General features: G+C 32.4%; 2 protein-coding genes across 3 annotated transcripts; one reads left to right on the top strand and one right to left on the bottom strand.

Moving 5' to 3' along the window:
- On the bottom strand, positions 1-15393 carry LOC126737224 (beta-alanine-activating enzyme). 2 transcript variants are annotated; one of them, XM_050442010.1, is made up of 11 exons: positions 15226-15393; positions 10052-10259; positions 3237-3678; positions 2820-3128; positions 2550-2765; positions 2217-2494; positions 2092-2163; positions 1317-1608; positions 958-1261; positions 686-902; positions 1-630 (listed from the first exon to the last, which is right to left on the bottom strand). In XM_050442010.1, exons 3-11 carry the CDS (start codon positions 3482-3484, stop codon positions 218-220), a joined length of 2349 nt encoding a protein of 782 aa, XP_050297967.1. In that variant the 5' UTR covers positions 3485-3678; positions 10052-10259; positions 15226-15393; the 3' UTR covers positions 1-217. The 2 variants fall into 2 exon arrangements, with proteins under 2 accessions (XP_050297967.1, XP_050297966.1); XM_050442009.1 differs by having other exon boundaries at positions 2-630; positions 1317-2163.
- Positions 15394-15472: 79 nt separating this feature from the next.
- Positions 15473-18172, top strand: LOC126737225 (tetratricopeptide repeat protein 5-like). The gene is made up of 8 exons (XM_050442011.1): positions 15473-15671; positions 15837-16187; positions 16532-16774; positions 16828-16881; positions 16937-17122; positions 17176-17351; positions 17402-17546; positions 17875-18172. The coding sequence occupies exons 1-8, from the start codon at positions 15600-15602 to the stop codon at positions 17992-17994; spliced, it is 1347 nt and encodes a 448-aa protein (XP_050297968.1). The 5' UTR covers positions 15473-15599; the 3' UTR covers positions 17995-18172.
- Positions 18173-18392: the final 220 nt, after the last annotated feature.

Below are 18392 nucleotides of genomic sequence, written 5' to 3'. Positions count from 1 at the left end.
TATAGTCCCGTAAGATCTAGGTATATCTATATTGAACGAATTTACAAACTTATTGACAAAATTCTAATTTGTTTCCATTTTTTTCTAATCTTAGCTAATAGATCTTAGTTTACAAACCTGATATCCTGTAAATTTGAAATAAATAGTCAAATTACCACTGAATTTCTTTGAAATCTATCAATACTATAGGTATAAAAATTACCCTAATTCTTTATAGTCAATTTTTTAAACAATTTTCAATATTTATACAATACAAATTATTATCCCTACAGCCAACATAAACATTCTCGTTTTTAACATATGGCGTTGAAAAGCTTTGTGACGGTAATTGTAGGTTAAAAATACACTTTTTCGATAACCCTTCAATAACAGTCAAAATTCCAGAGTTACTTACACACACTATAAACAATTTCCCTTTAAAATTATACAAAAACGGCGAAGAAGTAGTTTCAGATTTTAATTGAAAATGCTTCGAAAGGCCTCTTTGGTTGGTTTCTATTTTATACAAATAAGAGTCAAGGCAATTAAAAAATACTTGATCATAATGCGGTATTAGAGAAGAAAAAATGTGCCCTTCTGCCTGAACTGTCCAAGATATAATTCCTGATGACAAGATACAATAAACTTTACCTGAAATCAGTGACAACTGTATTTAAGTTCTCTTCTAATTTCTCCTTAAACTCACCAGTCACACAAGGCCATATTGAATTATCATTAACAATACATGGCGTTCCAAATATAGGTCCTTCAATGGTGTTTGTCCATAAAATATTACCATCTTCAATTTTTATACAATAGCAAACACCTCTTGTAGTACCCACATATACCTGTTTGAGGCAATCTTGTATAGGATCTGCTTTAATACTTCCAGAAAGGTTTATCTGCCAGTTTACTGCTCCATTCTAAAAAATCTGTAGCTCAAACATCAATTTAGTTTTTAAATGACTTTAGCAGTACCTTTTGCTGTAATGAATATAAATCCCCACTATATGATCCAAATACTAAATTACCCTCACTGAGAAGTGCACTACATTTAACTGGTTGTGATGTCTGATATTCCCAAGTAACTTGTTTATTTTTCATGTCAATGGCATACAAAAAACCGTTATTACAGCCAATATAAATCATGCTTCCATCATCCGAAATAGAAGGTTTTGCTTCGATTTCTTGTAGTAAACTAAAGGTGGCATAATTCTGTTCAGTTTCTGATATTATGGCAAACACTTGGGCAAAACTTCCACAAGCGACATAAATTTTTTCACTGCAAATAATTAAAATTACTAAACGAGTAAAAATGCGTCATTAAATCAGATTACCTATACTGAAAGGCTAAAGGTGATGAATCAACACATCCTTTTAAATTGTACTTCCACCTAATACAATCTAACTGACTCGCATGTTCCTCGCATTTAAATATCTTTTTCATATTCACGTCCTCGCTCTTTTCCTGATACATTTTTCTTTTAAAGCCCAAATGATGACTTACATAACTCAAACAAGACCCAATTCTATCATTAATAAGAAGATTAAATAATTCCTTAGGAATCTCCTTACCAATTCTAATCTCAAAAGCATTAAGTAACTGTATTGCTAGTATAGAATTCCCTCCTAGTTCAAAAAAAGAATATTCCTGAAAATCTTTATTGGATAAATCGGTCCTCAAATAAATACCAAGACAATCCTCAAAAATCTTATCGGGAGGGCAATTGCCTTCAATATTCTCTACTATAGCCTTATCATATATTCTTTCTAGCAACTTATCACAAATCTTTCCATGTTTATTTACTGGAAAATGGGTTAAAACATCGAAATAATCCGGACAAGCATGCTCAGGTAGAAACTGTAGCAACTTGACTCTCATTTTATCTAAAACTCTTGATTTTTTATATTTGTCAAATTGCTCCTCTAGGATCACAAAAACAAGCAGCTTCTTACGCTTATAAGAATAAACTAATCTACTGTGAAGACCAGTTTCTGAAAAAATCTGCTCTTCCAATTTAGGTAATAAAATTTTATGCCCTAAACGTTTTACTAAGCGAGTTTTCCTACCCCTAAAGTAAACTTTCCCATTTTTTATTTCACCTAAATCACCTGTTTGGACTTTAAAAGGAAATGTTTTGGTAGCATCTTCGTTACTTAGGAGGCAATACCGAGTATTACTTCCTAGAAAGGTTTGATTGCCCAAACTTTAAGACGCATGTAAATAATTTTCTCACCAATCCATATTTCTCCTGCATTTCCATCTACATGTTCTATATTTATAAATACTTCATCTAAGCATTCCCCCAAAGGCACCTCAGATGCAAAATCATAAGCAGACAAATCTTCTATTGTAGCCCAACAAGAAAGTTCTGTTACACCATATAAATTATACAATCTTAAGTCACTGTGTCTTTCAAAACCCAATATTTCTTGAGGAAAACGCTCACCCCCAAGAGCTAATACTTTAAGAGATGACTGTAACAATATTTGAGAGATTTGCTTTTTGTTCCATCTAAGAAGAAATTACCTTAATGATACTCTTTAGTATGAACAAACATGATGCTTACCTGAGAAATATAGATGGTACCATCTGGAGAAATGTTACTGATGAGACTTTAAAAAGAGCTTGATAGAGCAAAGTAGAATTGAGTTGAGTTAATGTGGATACCATTACTAAAGTAGCCCCACATGAAAGCCCTAATATTAGTTCAACTAAAGTAGGGTCAAAGGTCACAGGAGTACCCCAATAAATTCTATCATTAGAAGTAATTTTAAAATGCTTGCTAAAATAATAGTTGAGTAAAAATATGAGCTAAAAAGGTCATGGATATTCTTACTTTAAACTTACAACATTACTCTCAATACATTTTACTGGAATCCTGACAGTTTTACTCTCCCCTGTTGTTCCAGATGTATACTGTACACAGAATATATCTTTAAAAAATTCATTTTGACATTTGCTAAGATTTCTCCACAAAATTAGTGATTCATCGGGCAGAATATCTAAAGTTCCCTCATTAGAAAAGTGATTGTTAAGTAGAGAACTGCTCTCGGTGGAAATTATCCATTGAAAATTAAGTAGTTTTACAGTATCTTTCAATGTGTTTGGAGTTAGAAAAGCGAAACAGCTGTTAAGGTCCTGAAAACTAAAATTGCCCAAAAATTTACATTAAAAACAAATTAAGAAACAACAAATAAAATGCTTCCTATGCTAACACGTTATGCCGAATAAAAGTGGAAAAACTGGTTCTTACCAAATTAATAAGGATGGCACCAAAGGACTTTTGTTCATTAGTAAACCAAAACAACCATATTTACATTCCCGATTGTCTGGATTAGGTGTTTGTGATGCTTTTAAAATAAATTGTTTTATTTGATGTGCTGTATCGACCACTGTTTTAAAAGAATATTCTTTAATAATTCCTTTAGAACTACAATATATTACAGCAGCCTTTTCTGCTATATGAGCTTTTAAAACATTTCCTGATTTGAGAATTTCCATAGCATGAACTAGTATAACTATCAGTGTTTAAGCTTGTCTTGTCTTGTTATCTCTGCTACAAGGAAATTGATAGCCCTATTTGAGTGCGATCCTACTTTATCTGGCTCTGGACTATGTATGAGTCCCAGGACACTTTGCTGTACTGTAACTTTTTTATATTCAAGCTCTAGGCGTATTTTGTTTTCTGTTCATGGCTGTAATACAGGAGGAATATTAGTACTATGACAAAGAGAATATATGACCACACCAATGCACTAAAACAGGCAACTACGGCAGGACTAGAGGACAATTCAAGGTTGTTGGGAGGTTGAGCTTTAGATTTTATTTTGGTTAATGTGTACAAATCGCATGCTTATATCTTTTGTATCAAGATTCCGAGTAGGGAGAATGTCAGTCATAGAAAATAATGATATTTTTCTTTTTGATACAAAGGTCCTATATAAATCAAAATTAGTGTTTCGATTAATTATGCAAAGAAAATGTGATCCAAGTCACCAAATAAACAACAATCACGCAAAGGGCTAGATCTTTCATGTTAATTTGATAAAGGTGAGAGTTGGTCAAGTAATGTCCTGTACGCATTCTAATAATTGTTGTGATATGTCTTCCATGCATCTTTATAGTTCAAGTTAGCAAACCATTTTTTGTTAGTGAATGTGGGTTGTACCCTAACAAATCTATGATTACAGTGAAATCTTCCACTTGTCCCTAAATATATTTATTACTTCCTGCTTTAAAATGTTAAATATATCCTGAATATCATAGAACATTCTTCTATGAATGTTTAAATGTGTTTACATTTCGTCCAAGGTCTCTGCCTCATTCGAATGCAAGAGAGTCGAATATCAACCATTGTTGTTAGTCATGACAATTACTATTTTAGTTGTAAGAAGCCAGTATTCAAAATTGGCTATAAAAAAAGAACAACTGAGATTTCTAATTGCTGCTCTTGAATCTGAAAATATTATCGCTCTCTTGAATTGTTGATTGATAGCGGTTTTTACGGCATCATGAATAGCAATTATTTCGACCTTATAAATACTAAGATAATTGAGACAAGAATCTATAGTTTAAAGATGGGATAGATACGCTAAATCTTACTCTGTTGCCCTTTTTTGAAGGGTCAGAATAAATAAATGTATAACGGGTTCTTAAGTTGTCCATCCATCCACGAATTTCTTTCCAGTCATAATATCTCAATTTTTTAAGTTACATTTTATAATATTTAGAGTTCCACTTAGAATATTTAAATCGATTTCATAACATGGAAATTTGGACATATAAATGTGCAAGATACATTGATTGATTCCTTTACTACTACAGCCTTTTCTGTTTAATTATATGAACTAGTATAATTATCAGTGTATAAGCCTTGTATAACTCTACTCTATAGAGAGTAGAGTTATGATCCATTTATCTACAGTGAAATGACCTGTAGCTTTGAAAAGCAGTCATTAAATATGGAGTTTTATTATTAGTCAAAAATGTAGATCTATGAATTATTTTCGATCGAATATTATTTATGATTTGAATAATAGAACCATTTTGTAATCACCATAATCAGAATTCAATTTGTAAATATGATCCCGTGCATATGCGTAAGCCCTCGTAAAACATCACGTCCAATCCATTAAGTGATTCTACCAAAGCAAAAAGGGCAGCCAACAGGGTGTTTGGATCTGCACCCCACCATACCATATACAATGCTCCTAGGACGTTCAGTAAAACTTTTTAGGTTTAATTTTAATGTCTAAAGATGAGATGACCACTTTAGGTTTTCTTGTAATACTATTCCCAAATATTTAGCATTTTGTTGAACAAGGAAATAACTGAATTATTAATTTGTATGGCAGGTGGCACTTTTTCTTCCTTTGGTCAACCACGTTGCTTCACCCTTATTAATTTATAAAGAGGTTGTGTTCACGAAGATATAAATCTATGCGTTCGAGGATAATATTATATTTATTACCTATGATAACTAAATTTTTACCCTTATTCATTGCTGTCAAATGTTCATATCCTATTACAAGTTGTTCACCCAGGTTTAAGTCAAAAATGTTTCTTATATAAGTATTGAAAAGTTGGTATTTAAAGGAGAGCCTTATGGTAAGCCCGTAGTTGTCAGCACAAGACCCAAGAATGATCAATTATTACTCCTACAATACAGTATAGTAGGTCTGTAAAGAGTCTATAAATTACATTACACAGCTGATTCATTAATGAGCAGGCACTTTCATGTTTTGGAGCTTATTATACATGTTATAGATGTTCACATTATAATATGCAGCTTTTATATCTGAAAACACTGCGATAACCGATTATATGATTTGATAAATGCAATATTGTCATATATGCCCTTTCCCTTACGAAAACCAGTCTATCTATTTGAAATGTCAGATCATGTTCTAGTTGCCAATCTAGCCAATTCTTGAGCATAATTTTGAAAACTTAGGCACCACATGATGACAACACAATTGATCTATAATTTTCAGGGTCCATTGGATCCTTATTTGGTTTCAAAATACTAACAAAGTTCAATTTTTTCAGCATGTCGAGATTTCCCCTTGCTTTAGGGTTTTATTAAAGATATTTAAAAGGATTTGTTTAGCTTTAAAGAGTAAAAACTTAAATATTTGATAAGACTCATCATCCATGACTGATGGAGCAGATAATTTTTTTCAATTTAATGTCAGGTTTAACTCATTTGAGGAAAAATGTAAGAAATTGTGACCTCCATTGGCCAGAACAAGTGTGAGCCTAGAATTTATAGTTATATCTGACTATTATATAATTAAACATACATACTTGTTTTAGATACTTAATTACATTTTTTAATTTTGTTGCAAACATATGATGTTTGGAATGCTGTGCAAGTGAAGATGGAATTCCAGTTCAAGGTGCCACAAAAAAGTTTTTTTTTATGTATGAGCTGAAGAAAAAGTTTCAATTTCTTCAAAAATAAGATTTTTTTCACTCCACCATAATCGTCATATTTGTCCTGCATTTTGTGATATATGCATTTAGATTAAAGGTGTCATTAGCTTTTAGCCTTAACTTAATTAATGTAAAATAATATCAGGATTTTCTTGATCCAAAAAACTATTTAAATTATCGCTATTAGAATTTATGACTCGCAGATGATTTTTAGTTTATGTCAAAGTCAAAATATACTTTATTTGCTAAGTTTACAAACTTATGCTAAAAGCTTCCTAATCCTAGAATTTATAATACAAGTATTTATTTGGATATACAGGACAAAAACAGAATACAGAATCGATTTTGATTGTACATAGAAGCATATTTTATATGAACAAAGAAAAAACCAAAAAAGAAGAAAAGAAAAGGCGAGAACCAGCATAAAAAAAGAATAATAAAAAAAATAATACTAATAAAATAAATCTGATCAACAGATATATAATTAATTTTAAATATTAAAATGAATCGTTAAAATACTCTTCAATGCTGTAGTAAGCTTTTGGTAAGATTAATTTCTTTAGTTCTCTCCTAAACTTTTTAAGGTCTGTAACAGTCCTAATCGAAAAAGGAACATGATTAAATATTTTACGACTAATAAATATAAGAGAATTTCTCGTAAGTGAGGAGGTGGGGATTGGAAGAGATAAGTTGCCCACTTGACGAGTATTATGACTGGTGCAGGATGGTGGACTTACGGACTTATGTATGAGTACTGCAGTTTCCAATATAAAGAGTGAGAAAACTGTTAAAATTCTTTCAGCTACAAAAAGAGGTTTACAAGAGACTCTCAGACCAACACCACACAAATACCTTAATGCTTTTTTCTGAATAGTAAAAATTATGTTAAGGAGTCCCTTGGAGCACAAACCCCAAAATGGCAACCCATAACGGATATGAGAGTCTATTAAGGCGAAATAAACTGAACGAGCAAACAACCCCCACATGCCTGGCAACCCTGACTGCAAAATAACCAGAAGAAAGTTTAGCATCGAGGCCCAAAACGTGGCTGTCAAACCTTAAACTCTCATCAATGAAGAGGCCGAGAAATCGACAATAATCCCTACCATGTAGTGGGCTCTGCTCATCAAACAAAAAACCCTCTACATTACGCTTAAAGCCCAGAACAAAAGTCTCATCAACATTGAATACAAGCTGATTGCAGATGCACCACTCTTTAATTTTGTGAAGGTCCTCTACTATGAGAGATCTGACTACTTTTTGATCTTTGTTATTCCATGTAGTATCATCGGCAAACTGAACCACTAGTCCATGCAGTAAAAATAAAATAGGACCCAATACTGACCCTTGAGGTACACCACATTTAAGATGTGCTATCCCTGACGAAAATCCAGATGCAACCACCCTCTGGGTGCGGCCAGACAGGTATGACTTCAACCACCCCAAAGCCACTCCCCTAAATCCATAAAAATCAAGTTTTGACAGCAGTATTCCATGATCCACACAATCAAAGGCCTTGGACAGATCACAGAACACCCCTGCTGCAGCCTCCTTGGAGTTCATAGATAGATACACACTCTCCAAGAATCTGAAAATGGCATCCTGCGTGCCCTTAGATGACTGAAATCCATACTGATTAGGGGACAGCACATTGTATTTGGTCAAAAAAGAGACAATTCTCCTTTTTGCAAGCCGCTCAAGAACCTTGGAGAGGGTAGACAAAATTGATATGGGACGGAAGTTAGAGGTCCAAGCTACCACCCTTATGAAGAGGGATAATCATAGCTTCCTTTAAACAGGATGGGAACTCGCCCTGAAGAAATGACTGATTGATTACCCAAACCAAAGCACCTAAAGCGCTCGCAGGCAGAAGTAACAGCAGACGTGAAGAGATACCATCGGAACCCGAAGACCTATGATTCTTCAAGCACTGAATTGTTTCAAGGACCTCGGTGGCATCTACAGGGTGGAAAAAGAATGATTGGTTGATAGCATTCCGATTAAGATACTGCAATGGATCGCCAACACTGGGAACTGCTTCCAGTAACTTCTCAGCAATATTAGAAAAATAGTCATTGAAATCATCGGGCCCCAAGTCCGATTCAACCAACCGCCGACGAGAAGACTGCCTACATTCGTTAATGATTAACCAACTTTCCTTCTGTCTGTTACCTGTGTTTAAGTGTTTAAGATTGCATTATTAATATGTCAACATCATCAGCATAAGGAGATTCTTGTAAGTGTGAACTACAATAATACTAGGCAATAGAACATTTAAATTATTTTCTGAGATTTGTGAAAAAGTTGGAAAAAGAATCAATTTTCATTATGACATACTTTTTTATCATAACCCTTATGGATTTTTTTTTGTCCTATTATTTTCAGTTTCAATTTGTTGGTACTACCTTTTTACAGGTACTGTTTTTGTATGTTATGTTCATCTCTGTAAAGGTTGAATTGTATTTTCTCTATGGTCTCGTCTATTTCTGTTTTGTAAACTTGGGAATGCTGTATGATGATAAAGAAATTCATCTCGTGCTATGTAGATTTTTTTTATATCACTAGCATCATTAGGAGTAATATTTCCAAAGGCCATTAAGTTTTTTATATTTTTCTGCCTGCTATACTCTGGACAGCTTGTGTCTGTTGATTTATGTGGGTTTTTGCTTCATTATTATTTTTGTCTCGCACAACTGAAACACATTTCTTTGCCTTTATTATTTGTACGAGTCTGTCGATACTACACACAACTAAAGCACTGTGTTACTGGGGATATGTATATATGGATACTGGTCTTTTCAGTCTATAAATTTAGAGATTAAGGAAGACAAACACCATTAAAAGTAAAGAAAACTAACCCAATTGGATCATATATAGTTTCCTTATCTTTAACTATTCTATTATTTATTATCTTCAAGAATTTCTACTGAACTATTTGTTGTTTACAGCACTCTAAGAGTTCCCTTATTTCTAAATCTATCTGCATGACCAACTCTTTTCATGTCTCAAAATTAAAAGGAATGAAAATTTTAGATATAGCTTTTATTGAGTAAAGTTTTATTTTTGACAAAGTTATTTGCTGCTTTGAAATTATTGATTTCTATAGAAAATCTATTTAGGCCTTTGTTTTTCCAACCCAGGTTAAAAATATCTCTAGCAATTTTTTTGTTATTAAACTTGTGTATACTGAAACCCACTTTTTCAGCAGATTCCAGATAAACTAAAAATGGTCCATTATCATTTTGTGATAATGGTGTTTTTTTTCAAGTTTGGTATTTGTAGTCTTGAAGACAGAAGAATATGTATACATACAACCATTTCTTCTGAACTTTTTACCTTGGCAAGAGTAGTGCTCATATTACTTTAACTGTGAGCCAGAATTTAAGACAAGCATGCACAAAATGAGAAAATTTTAGCCAAAAAGAAGATTATATAAGCCAAAACAGTAAAAAGCCAATACAACTTATAGTAACAACATAGCTATAAACAAGGTACACACAGACAATAAGAAAGAGGAATATTAGAGGGAAAGAGTTGAAAACACGGCTTCTTGAAATCAATGTAGCCTGCAACACGAACGAAGCAAAAGTGTGGTATTTAAGCTATTTATAATTTAGTATTAGTTTTTATTACCTCTATTTTTCTTTGTCTTGTTTTGTCTTGTCTTGTTGACTTGATGGCTCTGCTGCAAGGCAATTGCCAGCCCGATTTGTGTGAGATCCTACTTTATCGGGCTCTGGACCATGTAGGAGTCTCAGGATACTTTGCTCCACTGTGACTCTTTGATAAGGAAATACAACTTATGATCGGGCCTCTAGGCGTATTCTGTTTCTATCTATGGCTGTAAAACAGGAGGAATATTAGTGATACAACAGAGGGAATATATGACCACACCAATGCACTAAAACAAGCAATTAAGGCAGGATTATAGGACAATTCAAGGTTATTGGAAAGTTGAGATTTAGATTTTAATCTGGTTAATGTTTATGAATGGCATGATTATCTCTATTGTTTCATCGTCCGGAGCAGATAGAATGTCAGTCATAGATAATGGTGATACTCCTTTCTTTAATACAAAGATCTTATATAGGTCAAAATTAATAACGCGATTAATTGGGCACTTATACAAAGAAAATATGGTCCATAAACCACAATCACACAAGGGGTTATCTTTTATGTTAATTCGATAAAGGTGGGAGTTAGTCAAGCAATGTCCTGTACGCATTCTAATAATTGTTGTGATATGTCTTCTGTCTTTATAGTTCAAGTTAGCAAACCATTTTTTGTTGGTAAATGTGGGTTGTACCCTAGCATATCTGCGATGATGGTTTAACACTAAAATTTTCCACTTGTCTCTAAATGTATTTATGATTTCCTGCTTTAAAATGCTAAATATATCCTGAATATCATAGAGCATTCTTCTAGGGATGTTTAAATCAGTTCCCACTTTGGCCAGAATATCTGCCTCATCATTGCCTGGTATATCTGAATGACCTGGGATCCAAGACAGTCTAATATCATATCCATTGTTGTTAGTCATGGCAATTAATCTTTTAGTTTTAAGAACCCAATATTCAGAATTTGCTGTAAAAAAAGAGCCACTGAGCTTTGTAATTGCACCTTTTTAGTCTGAAAATATTATTGCTCTCTTGATTTGTTGATTGATAGCGGTTTCTACAGCATCATGAATAGCAATTATTTCGGCCTTATAAATATTAAGGTTATCCGGCAAACGTGACGAGAATCTATAGTTCAAGGATGGGATAGATATGCCAAATCCCACCCTGTTGCCCTTTCTTGAAGCATCAGAATAAATAAATGTATAGCGGATTTTTAAGTTGTTGGTTTCGTCTATAAATTTATTTCCTGTCATGATATCTCCCTTTTTTAAGTTACATTTTATAATTTTTAGAGACCCACTTAGAATGTTTAAGGGGATTTCGTAACATGGAAATTTTTCTCCTCTATAGAGTAAGGTTATGTATGGTCTGTAGCTTTGAAATTTAGCTATCATAGATGCTTCCGCTAACAATGCCACTCTGGGCGTAGAGCGCATACATCCCATACATATGCGTAAGCCCTCGTAAAACACCACGTCCAATCCATTCAGAGCCGTTCCTGCACATGGTTTAAAAAATATCGAACCGAAATCTAGATGAGATTGTACCAAAGCAAAAAAGGCAGTCAAAAGGGTGTTTGGGTCTGCACCCCACCATACTCTACACAATGCTCTTATAGGACGTTCAGTGACTTTTTTGCTTTATTTTTAATTTTTAAGATGTGAGGTGGCCACTTTAGATTCTCTTGCAATACTATTCCCAAATATTTGACATTTTGTTTAAAGGGGATAACTGACTTATTAATTTGTATGGGAGGTGGGATGACACTTTTTCTCCCTCTAGTGAACCACATTGCTTCACACTTATTAATCGATAAGGATAGGTTGTTTTCCCGGAGATATAAATCTATGCGTTCCAGGGCAATGTTAATTTTATTAATCATTGTAGCTACGTTTTTGCCCTTAATTATTACTGTCAAGTCATCGGCATATCCTATTACAAATGCATCCCCCAGGTTTAAGTCAAAAATGTTTTTTATATAAATATTAAATAGGATGGTACTCAAAGGGAAGCCTTGTGGAAGACCCATAGTTGTCAGCACTGGACCCAAGAATGACCCATTATTGCTCCTACAATACAGAAGTCGATGTGTAAAAAGTTTGTAGATTACATTACACATATGACTGGGCACTTCCATGTTTTGTAGAGTATTATACATTTTATAGATGTTTACATTATCATATGCTGCTGTTATGTCTAAAAAGACTGCTATAACTGATTCAGAGGAAAGAAATGCATCAATAATATAAGATGTGATAAATACAATATTGTCATATATGCCCTTTCCCTTACGGAAACCTGTCTGTCTATTTGAAAATTTCAGATCATGTTCCAGTTGCCAATCCAGACGATTCTTGAGCATAATTTCTAAAAGTTTAGCACCACATGATGACAATACAATTGGTCTATAATTGTCAGGGTCCATTGGGTTTTTATTTGGTTTCAAAATACTAACAACATTGAATTTTTTTCCAGGATATCGGTATTTCCCCTCCCATTAGGATTTTATTGTAGATATTTAAAAGAATTTGTTTAGCTTTAAAGGGCAGAAATTTAAACATTTGATAGGATACATCATCCATACCTGGTGCAGATGATTTCTTTTTATTTAAGGCCAGGTTTAACTCATTTAAGGAAAAAAGCAAGAAATTGCCATCTCCATTGGCCGGAACCAGATTGAAACTGGGGTCTATATTTATAACTGACATACTGTCTAGAATGGATTGCTTAAAATTGTCTGAAATTACGTGATTAAATCTACTTATTTTAGAGTTGTTATTAAATTTTTTAATTTTGTTCCAAACATATGTGATACTCGAATTCCTATTTAAAGTGCCACAAAAAAGTTTGAATTTTTCTTTTTTTTTTAAGTTTTAGTTTTTTCCTAGTTATTGCAATTGTCTTTTTAGCCATAATATAGTTTTCTGCAGATGGGGCATTATTAAAATTTGTTATGGCATTTTTTCTTTCCTTAACCCAAGATGTACATTCATCATCCCACCATGGATTACCCCTCTTCAAAGGTGTTCCAACCATTTTTATTGGAATTACTTGTTCAGAAACCTCAAAAATGATAGACATCAATTGGTTATAATCCAGATTATAATTAATATCTGAGAGCTGTATTAAGAGTTTATCATGATAGGCTTCCCAATTTGCCCTTTTGAAGTTTCTGATATTATAAGGACTAGCAATATTATTATGTAAGTTAACATCACCGTTATCGTTAAGAATAACGCATATATGGGAAAATGGTCACTGTTACCACAGTCTTTAATAATATTCCATGTCACTTGTGTAGCTAATTTTCCGCTTACCAAAGTTACATCTACGGCACTTGGTGTTGCAAGGGCTAGTTGGAACAAAGTTGGTGAGCCATCATTCAAAATCACAAGTCCATTATCTTGAATAAAATCACTGATAATTTTACCACCTTTATTAGGTGTGGCTTTATCCCATAAGGGATGATGGGAGTTAAAATCCCCCATGATTATTATATTTTTAGCATTATAAGAAATCAATTTACTTAAAACTTCAATAGATATATTGTTATGTGAATTACAATAGAAGTTGACCACTTGTAAATTGCCTATCTCTACTACTATATATTGTGTGTTATCTGATGAAAAAGTTTCGATTTCCTTAAAAATAAGATTTTTTTTAATACAGGTGACCACTCCTCCATAACCGTCATGTCTGTCCTGCCTGATTGTAACATATGTATTTAGATTGAAGGTGTTGTTAGTTTTTAGCCATGATTCATTTATTAAAACAATATCGGGACTTTCTTTATGCACAAGGCTATTTAAATTGTCCCCATTGGAATTTATACTTCTCAGATTCCAGCAGATAATTTTTAGTTTATTTCTGTTTAACATAAGGGTGTGAAGCAAGGTAGGCTTTTAGGTTGAATCGGATTGAAAACTGGGATCAATATCCATGTCAAGGTTTTGGTTGTACAATATACTTTGGATTAATCTTTTATTATTTTCTGAGGTGTTTAAGATTGCATTAATAATGTGCCTGACATCATCAGGGTAAGGAGGTTCTTGTAAATCATAAGTGTGAACTGCACTAGTACTAGGCAATGATGTATTTAAATTATTTTCTGAAATTTGTGGAAAAATGGGTGCTCTAGTTTCTTTTTGAGGTCTTGAATTGGGAAACATTAAATGTTCATTATGTGCTTTTTTGTCATAACCCTTATGGATTATGCATTTTTTCCTATTGTTTTCAGTGACAACTTGTTGAAAAGATCTTTTTATAGGTGCTGTTTTTGCATGTTGTGTGCGTCTCTGTGATGGTTGGAATGTATTTTCTGAAGGGTCTTGTCTGGTTATATTTTGTAAGCTTGGGAATTCTGTAGGACGATATACAAATTCATCTCTTGAGATGTAGTTTTTTTTAATGATTTCGCTAGCATCATAAAAGGTAATATTTTCGAAAGCCATTAGTTCCTTAATATTTTTCTGTCTGGTGTACTCTGGACAGCTTTTGTCTGTCGACTTGTGTGGGTTTTTGCAATAGAAGCATTTAATTTCACAACAGGAGTGCTCCTCTTCATTGTTATTTTTTTCCTCTGCACATGTAAAACACCTCTCTTTGTCTTTGCAATTTGTTTGAGTATGTCCATAGCACAAACATCTAAAACACTGTGTTACTGGAGATATATATATATATGGATACTGGTCTTTCAAGCCTATATAAATTTATAGATTTAGGAAGACAAACACCCTTAAAAGTAAAGAGGACTGACCCAGTAGGTTCATATACGGTTTCTTTATCTTTAACAATTCTACGATTCAATCTCCTGACTTCAAGAATTTCAACTGCACTATTTGTTTTGCAGCACTCTAAGAGTTCTCCTTCCCCTATTTCTAAATCTATCTGCCTAACTAACCCTTTGCATGTCACAAAATTAAAACGAATGAAAATTTTATACCTTTTATTGAGTAAAGTTTTATTTTTTACAAAGTTATTTGCTGCTTGATAATTAATGAATTCTATGGAAATTCTATTTAGGCCTTTGTTTTTAATTTTTTTTACATCATTAAGATTCAGGTTAAAGATATCTCTAGCAATTTTTATGTTATTAAACTTGCCTATACTGAAGCCCACTTTTTCAGTGGATTCCAGATAAACTAAAAATGGACCATTATCACTTTGAGCTCAATAAGCTTAACTTACCGTTAAACAACGTACACACAAACGATAAGAGATTAGAGGGAAAGAGTTAAAAACACTGCCTCCAAAAATCAATGTAGCCTCTAACGCGAACGAAGCCCCAATGATTTTTCTTTGTAATCATTACAAAAATAAAAATTCGTAAACAAATAAAATAACATAACCTCAACCTCAACAATAACATAACCTCGAAACCAGGTTCCAGCTGAAATTGTCAATGTTTGACAACTACCAAATCTGACTGACAGCTGTCAGCTGTAAGTCAGTAAGCCATAACCTAAATTTTATTTTTATTTACCCTTGTTTTAATATAAAAGTTTATTTAACCAAATAATGAATTAAAATAAAACATTTATTCAAATTTTTATTCGTAAACGATGAGTTTAACGAGTACTGAAAGCAGTTGCGGTTGTGGCGATACTCATAATGAAATAATAAAATATTTAACCGTAAGTAAAAAAACAGGTGTACATTTTTTATTACTAATGATTAATCAGGCCTATGAACGTAAAAGTGTAAGCTTCGCTTGACCTATAAACGAAATAAAATCAATAAATTCATCCTAAACCTTTTATAAAATATATACCAATTCTTCCCATACTTCTCCATTGCAGGAAATTGTAGACCAAACTTATTCATTCCGAGATAGATACTTTGAGAGTCACAGCATTGAGGAAGCCATCAACAAGAACAAAGATGTAGAATCTCTTGTCAATAAGAACATTGAATTATTTAATAAGCATGAAAAATTAGCCCTAGAAAGTAGTAAGGCACAATATAATTTCCTAAAAGGAAAATTGCTCAACATTTATCCGAGTTACAATAAAGAAGCCGAAAACTTCTTGTCCAAAGCGATTAAATTGGATCCAAAATTAGTGGAAGCCTGGAATGAGTTAGGAGAGTGTTATTGTAAAAATGATGATCTTGTCAAGGCCAAAAGTTGCTTTGAAGGGGCTCTGAAAGAGGTACACACTTACATTTTTATGCAATAATTTATGTAAACAAATGAATTTTTCTTTATTTTTAAGCTTTGTTAATCAAAGTTTAATTTATTTGTCAGTGTTTTATTGTAGAATTATTTAAATTCATACATGTATTTAATATAGAATTGTATATTGTAATTATATCTAGCTGTAATTCCTATAGTTCTTCATAGTTTATCATTAAATGTTATGATATCCACAATGAAAACTTACCTATAGAATAGTCAGAATTCCATAAAAAACATTTAAATAATGATACTCATTGATTTTTTACTTATTAAATTGCAATTAATTAAGTGAATACAGAAAATCAATGTTAATTTCAGAAAAAGAACAAGATATCTTTAAGAAACCTCTCAATATTAATAAGACAAGAGGCTTGTAATAACCGTGAGGCAAGTCTTAAAACTGTAGAGCTCGGCCTAAGTTATGCTAAAGAAGCAGTTCAGTTGGACCCACAAGATGGCTTATCCTGGGCAATTTTAGGAAATGCACATTTTTCATATTTTTTTAGTGTGCAGCAAAACCCCAACACCCTAAAGCAGTGCTTAGGTGCTTATGCCCAGGCTGTAGGTAGTTTTACCTTTGGCAATAACTACTTATAAACTAATATCTGTTTTAGGAAAAAGATATTGTTGCTAAAACAACTTCTGATTTACATTATAATAAAGGAATTGTAAGTTTTATTTATTGATTACTCTGATCCGTATTATTCTGATTTATTACTGTAGACTTTTAAATACCAAGAAGAATATAAGTTGGCATTAGATTCTTTTTATGAAGCATCACTCTATGATCCTACCTGGACATTGCCCCGAATAAAAGAGAGACAACTGGTTAAATATCTACAAGAAATTAAAGATTTGGTTACCAACAAAGGTAAATTGAAACCTAAAAAATTACAACAAATTTTGCAGGTAATCTTGGAACTTTGTAGCCATTTATTGTTGGTTAATCATTTTTCTATTAGTCAATAGATGTAAAACATTTGGGTCCTTATGGTGGTGGCTCTTACACTTCATCCACTGGAGCAACAATTAAACTCACTGGCATAACTTATGACAGCTTAAAGCCCGGTTTAAATGAGAACAAAGTAATTTTGGGAAAAGTAATTTGCTCTGTTAGAAATGAAGATAATGTGCCATTGTAAGTTCTTTTTGTGTAGTTATTGGGCTATTATAAATTGTTTTTTTTAGTACGTTTTGTTCAATAGACAAAGCAGGAGCTGTGATTGTTACTACTGTATTTAATTTAGCTGATGGAAAAGGGGTTATTATAGGAGATTCCGTGGCTATACCAGAGCCCTATGTTACTGATGTAGAATTTAGTTATAAAGAGGATGTAAGTTGCTTTGAAATATTTTTTATAACTTTTTGATTGTATCAACTAAATAGTTCATTTTACATATAATATGTTTTATTTATACTGTATTTTTTGTGGGAAATTAAAAACATTTTAAATTGGAAAAATTTTCAGTAGACATTTTTATGGTAAATTGGTGATTAGATGCATTCAATCTAATTACTAATTATTTTTTAATTTCACTTGCTTTTGCAACTTGGATGAATTTAAATTACAATATTATTAATGTGAATTAATTTGTGTTCCTTTTAAATGTACTATTTTATTAAAAACAAACAGAATATACTATGATTAATTTTTATTTTAGATTTTTAAATTTAGACTCGTAAGAGTAGAAACTCCTGTGATAATGGTAGTCAATTCTAAAAAATTAGGCAGAAATCTTCAAGCTGGGGTCCAAATGTCTATATCGAGCAAATTCGACTGACACCTGCCCTCATTGATTATGTATCATCCTGTTTTATATTAACTTTTAGAAGTTTGAAATAATGCTTTAATAACTCTTTATTTAATATTTTTTACCATTGTCTAATTTATTTTTTAGTATTGTTTTTTGTTATTATGTAATCTTTGTAATTTTTTTAATAGAACTTATATATTTAAAACGTGAAATTTTATTGGTGAAAGCTTACAAAATCTCCTTCATAGTTTATATCATGTGAGTATATTAAAGATAGCAACACATATAAAGTAATACACCAATATATTTGAGTACTCTATTATATTTTTGGCTATTTCTAATAAAACTTAAGTTAAAATATACTTCTAATTGCTACAATATATACAATGCAAAGATCAGTGTTTTTCTTAGTTTCTAGCTATTTA

This window comes from Anthonomus grandis, chromosome 6 (assembly GCF_022605725.1).
Source record: "Anthonomus grandis grandis chromosome 6, icAntGran1.3, whole genome shotgun sequence".
Classification (NCBI taxonomy): Eukaryota; Metazoa; Arthropoda; class Insecta; order Coleoptera; family Curculionidae; genus Anthonomus; species Anthonomus grandis.
The sequence above is the reverse complement of the archived record's forward strand: the minus strand, read 5'-3'. Positions and strand labels throughout refer to the sequence as shown.

Excerpts from the sequence above, each read along its gene's own strand:
- LOC126737225 (XM_050442011.1), top strand. The coding sequence starts at position 15,600 with ATGAGTTTAACGAGTACTGAAAGCAGTTGCGGTTGTGGCGATACTCAT. Across the intron at positions 16,775-16,827 it reads TAGGTGCTTATGCCCAGGCT|GAAAAAGATATTGTTGCTAA; the intron begins GTAGGTAGTTTT and ends TATCTGTTTTAG. Across the intron at positions 17,123-17,175 it reads AATTACAACAAATTTTGCAG|TCAATAGATGTAAAACATTT; the intron begins GTAATCTTGGAA and ends TTTTTCTATTAG.
- LOC126737224 (XM_050442009.1), bottom strand. The coding sequence starts at position 3,484 with ATGGAAATTCTCAAATCAGGAAATGTTTTAAAAGCTCATATAGCAGAA. Across the intron at positions 3,129-3,236 it reads GTGCCATCCTTATTAATTTG|TTTTCAGGACCTTAACAGCT; the intron begins GTAAGAACCAGT and ends GGGCAATTTTAG. Across the intron at positions 2,495-2,549 it reads GTACCATCTATATTTCTCAG|ATGGAACAAAAAGCAAATCT; the intron begins GTAAGCATCATG and ends ATTTCTTCTTAG.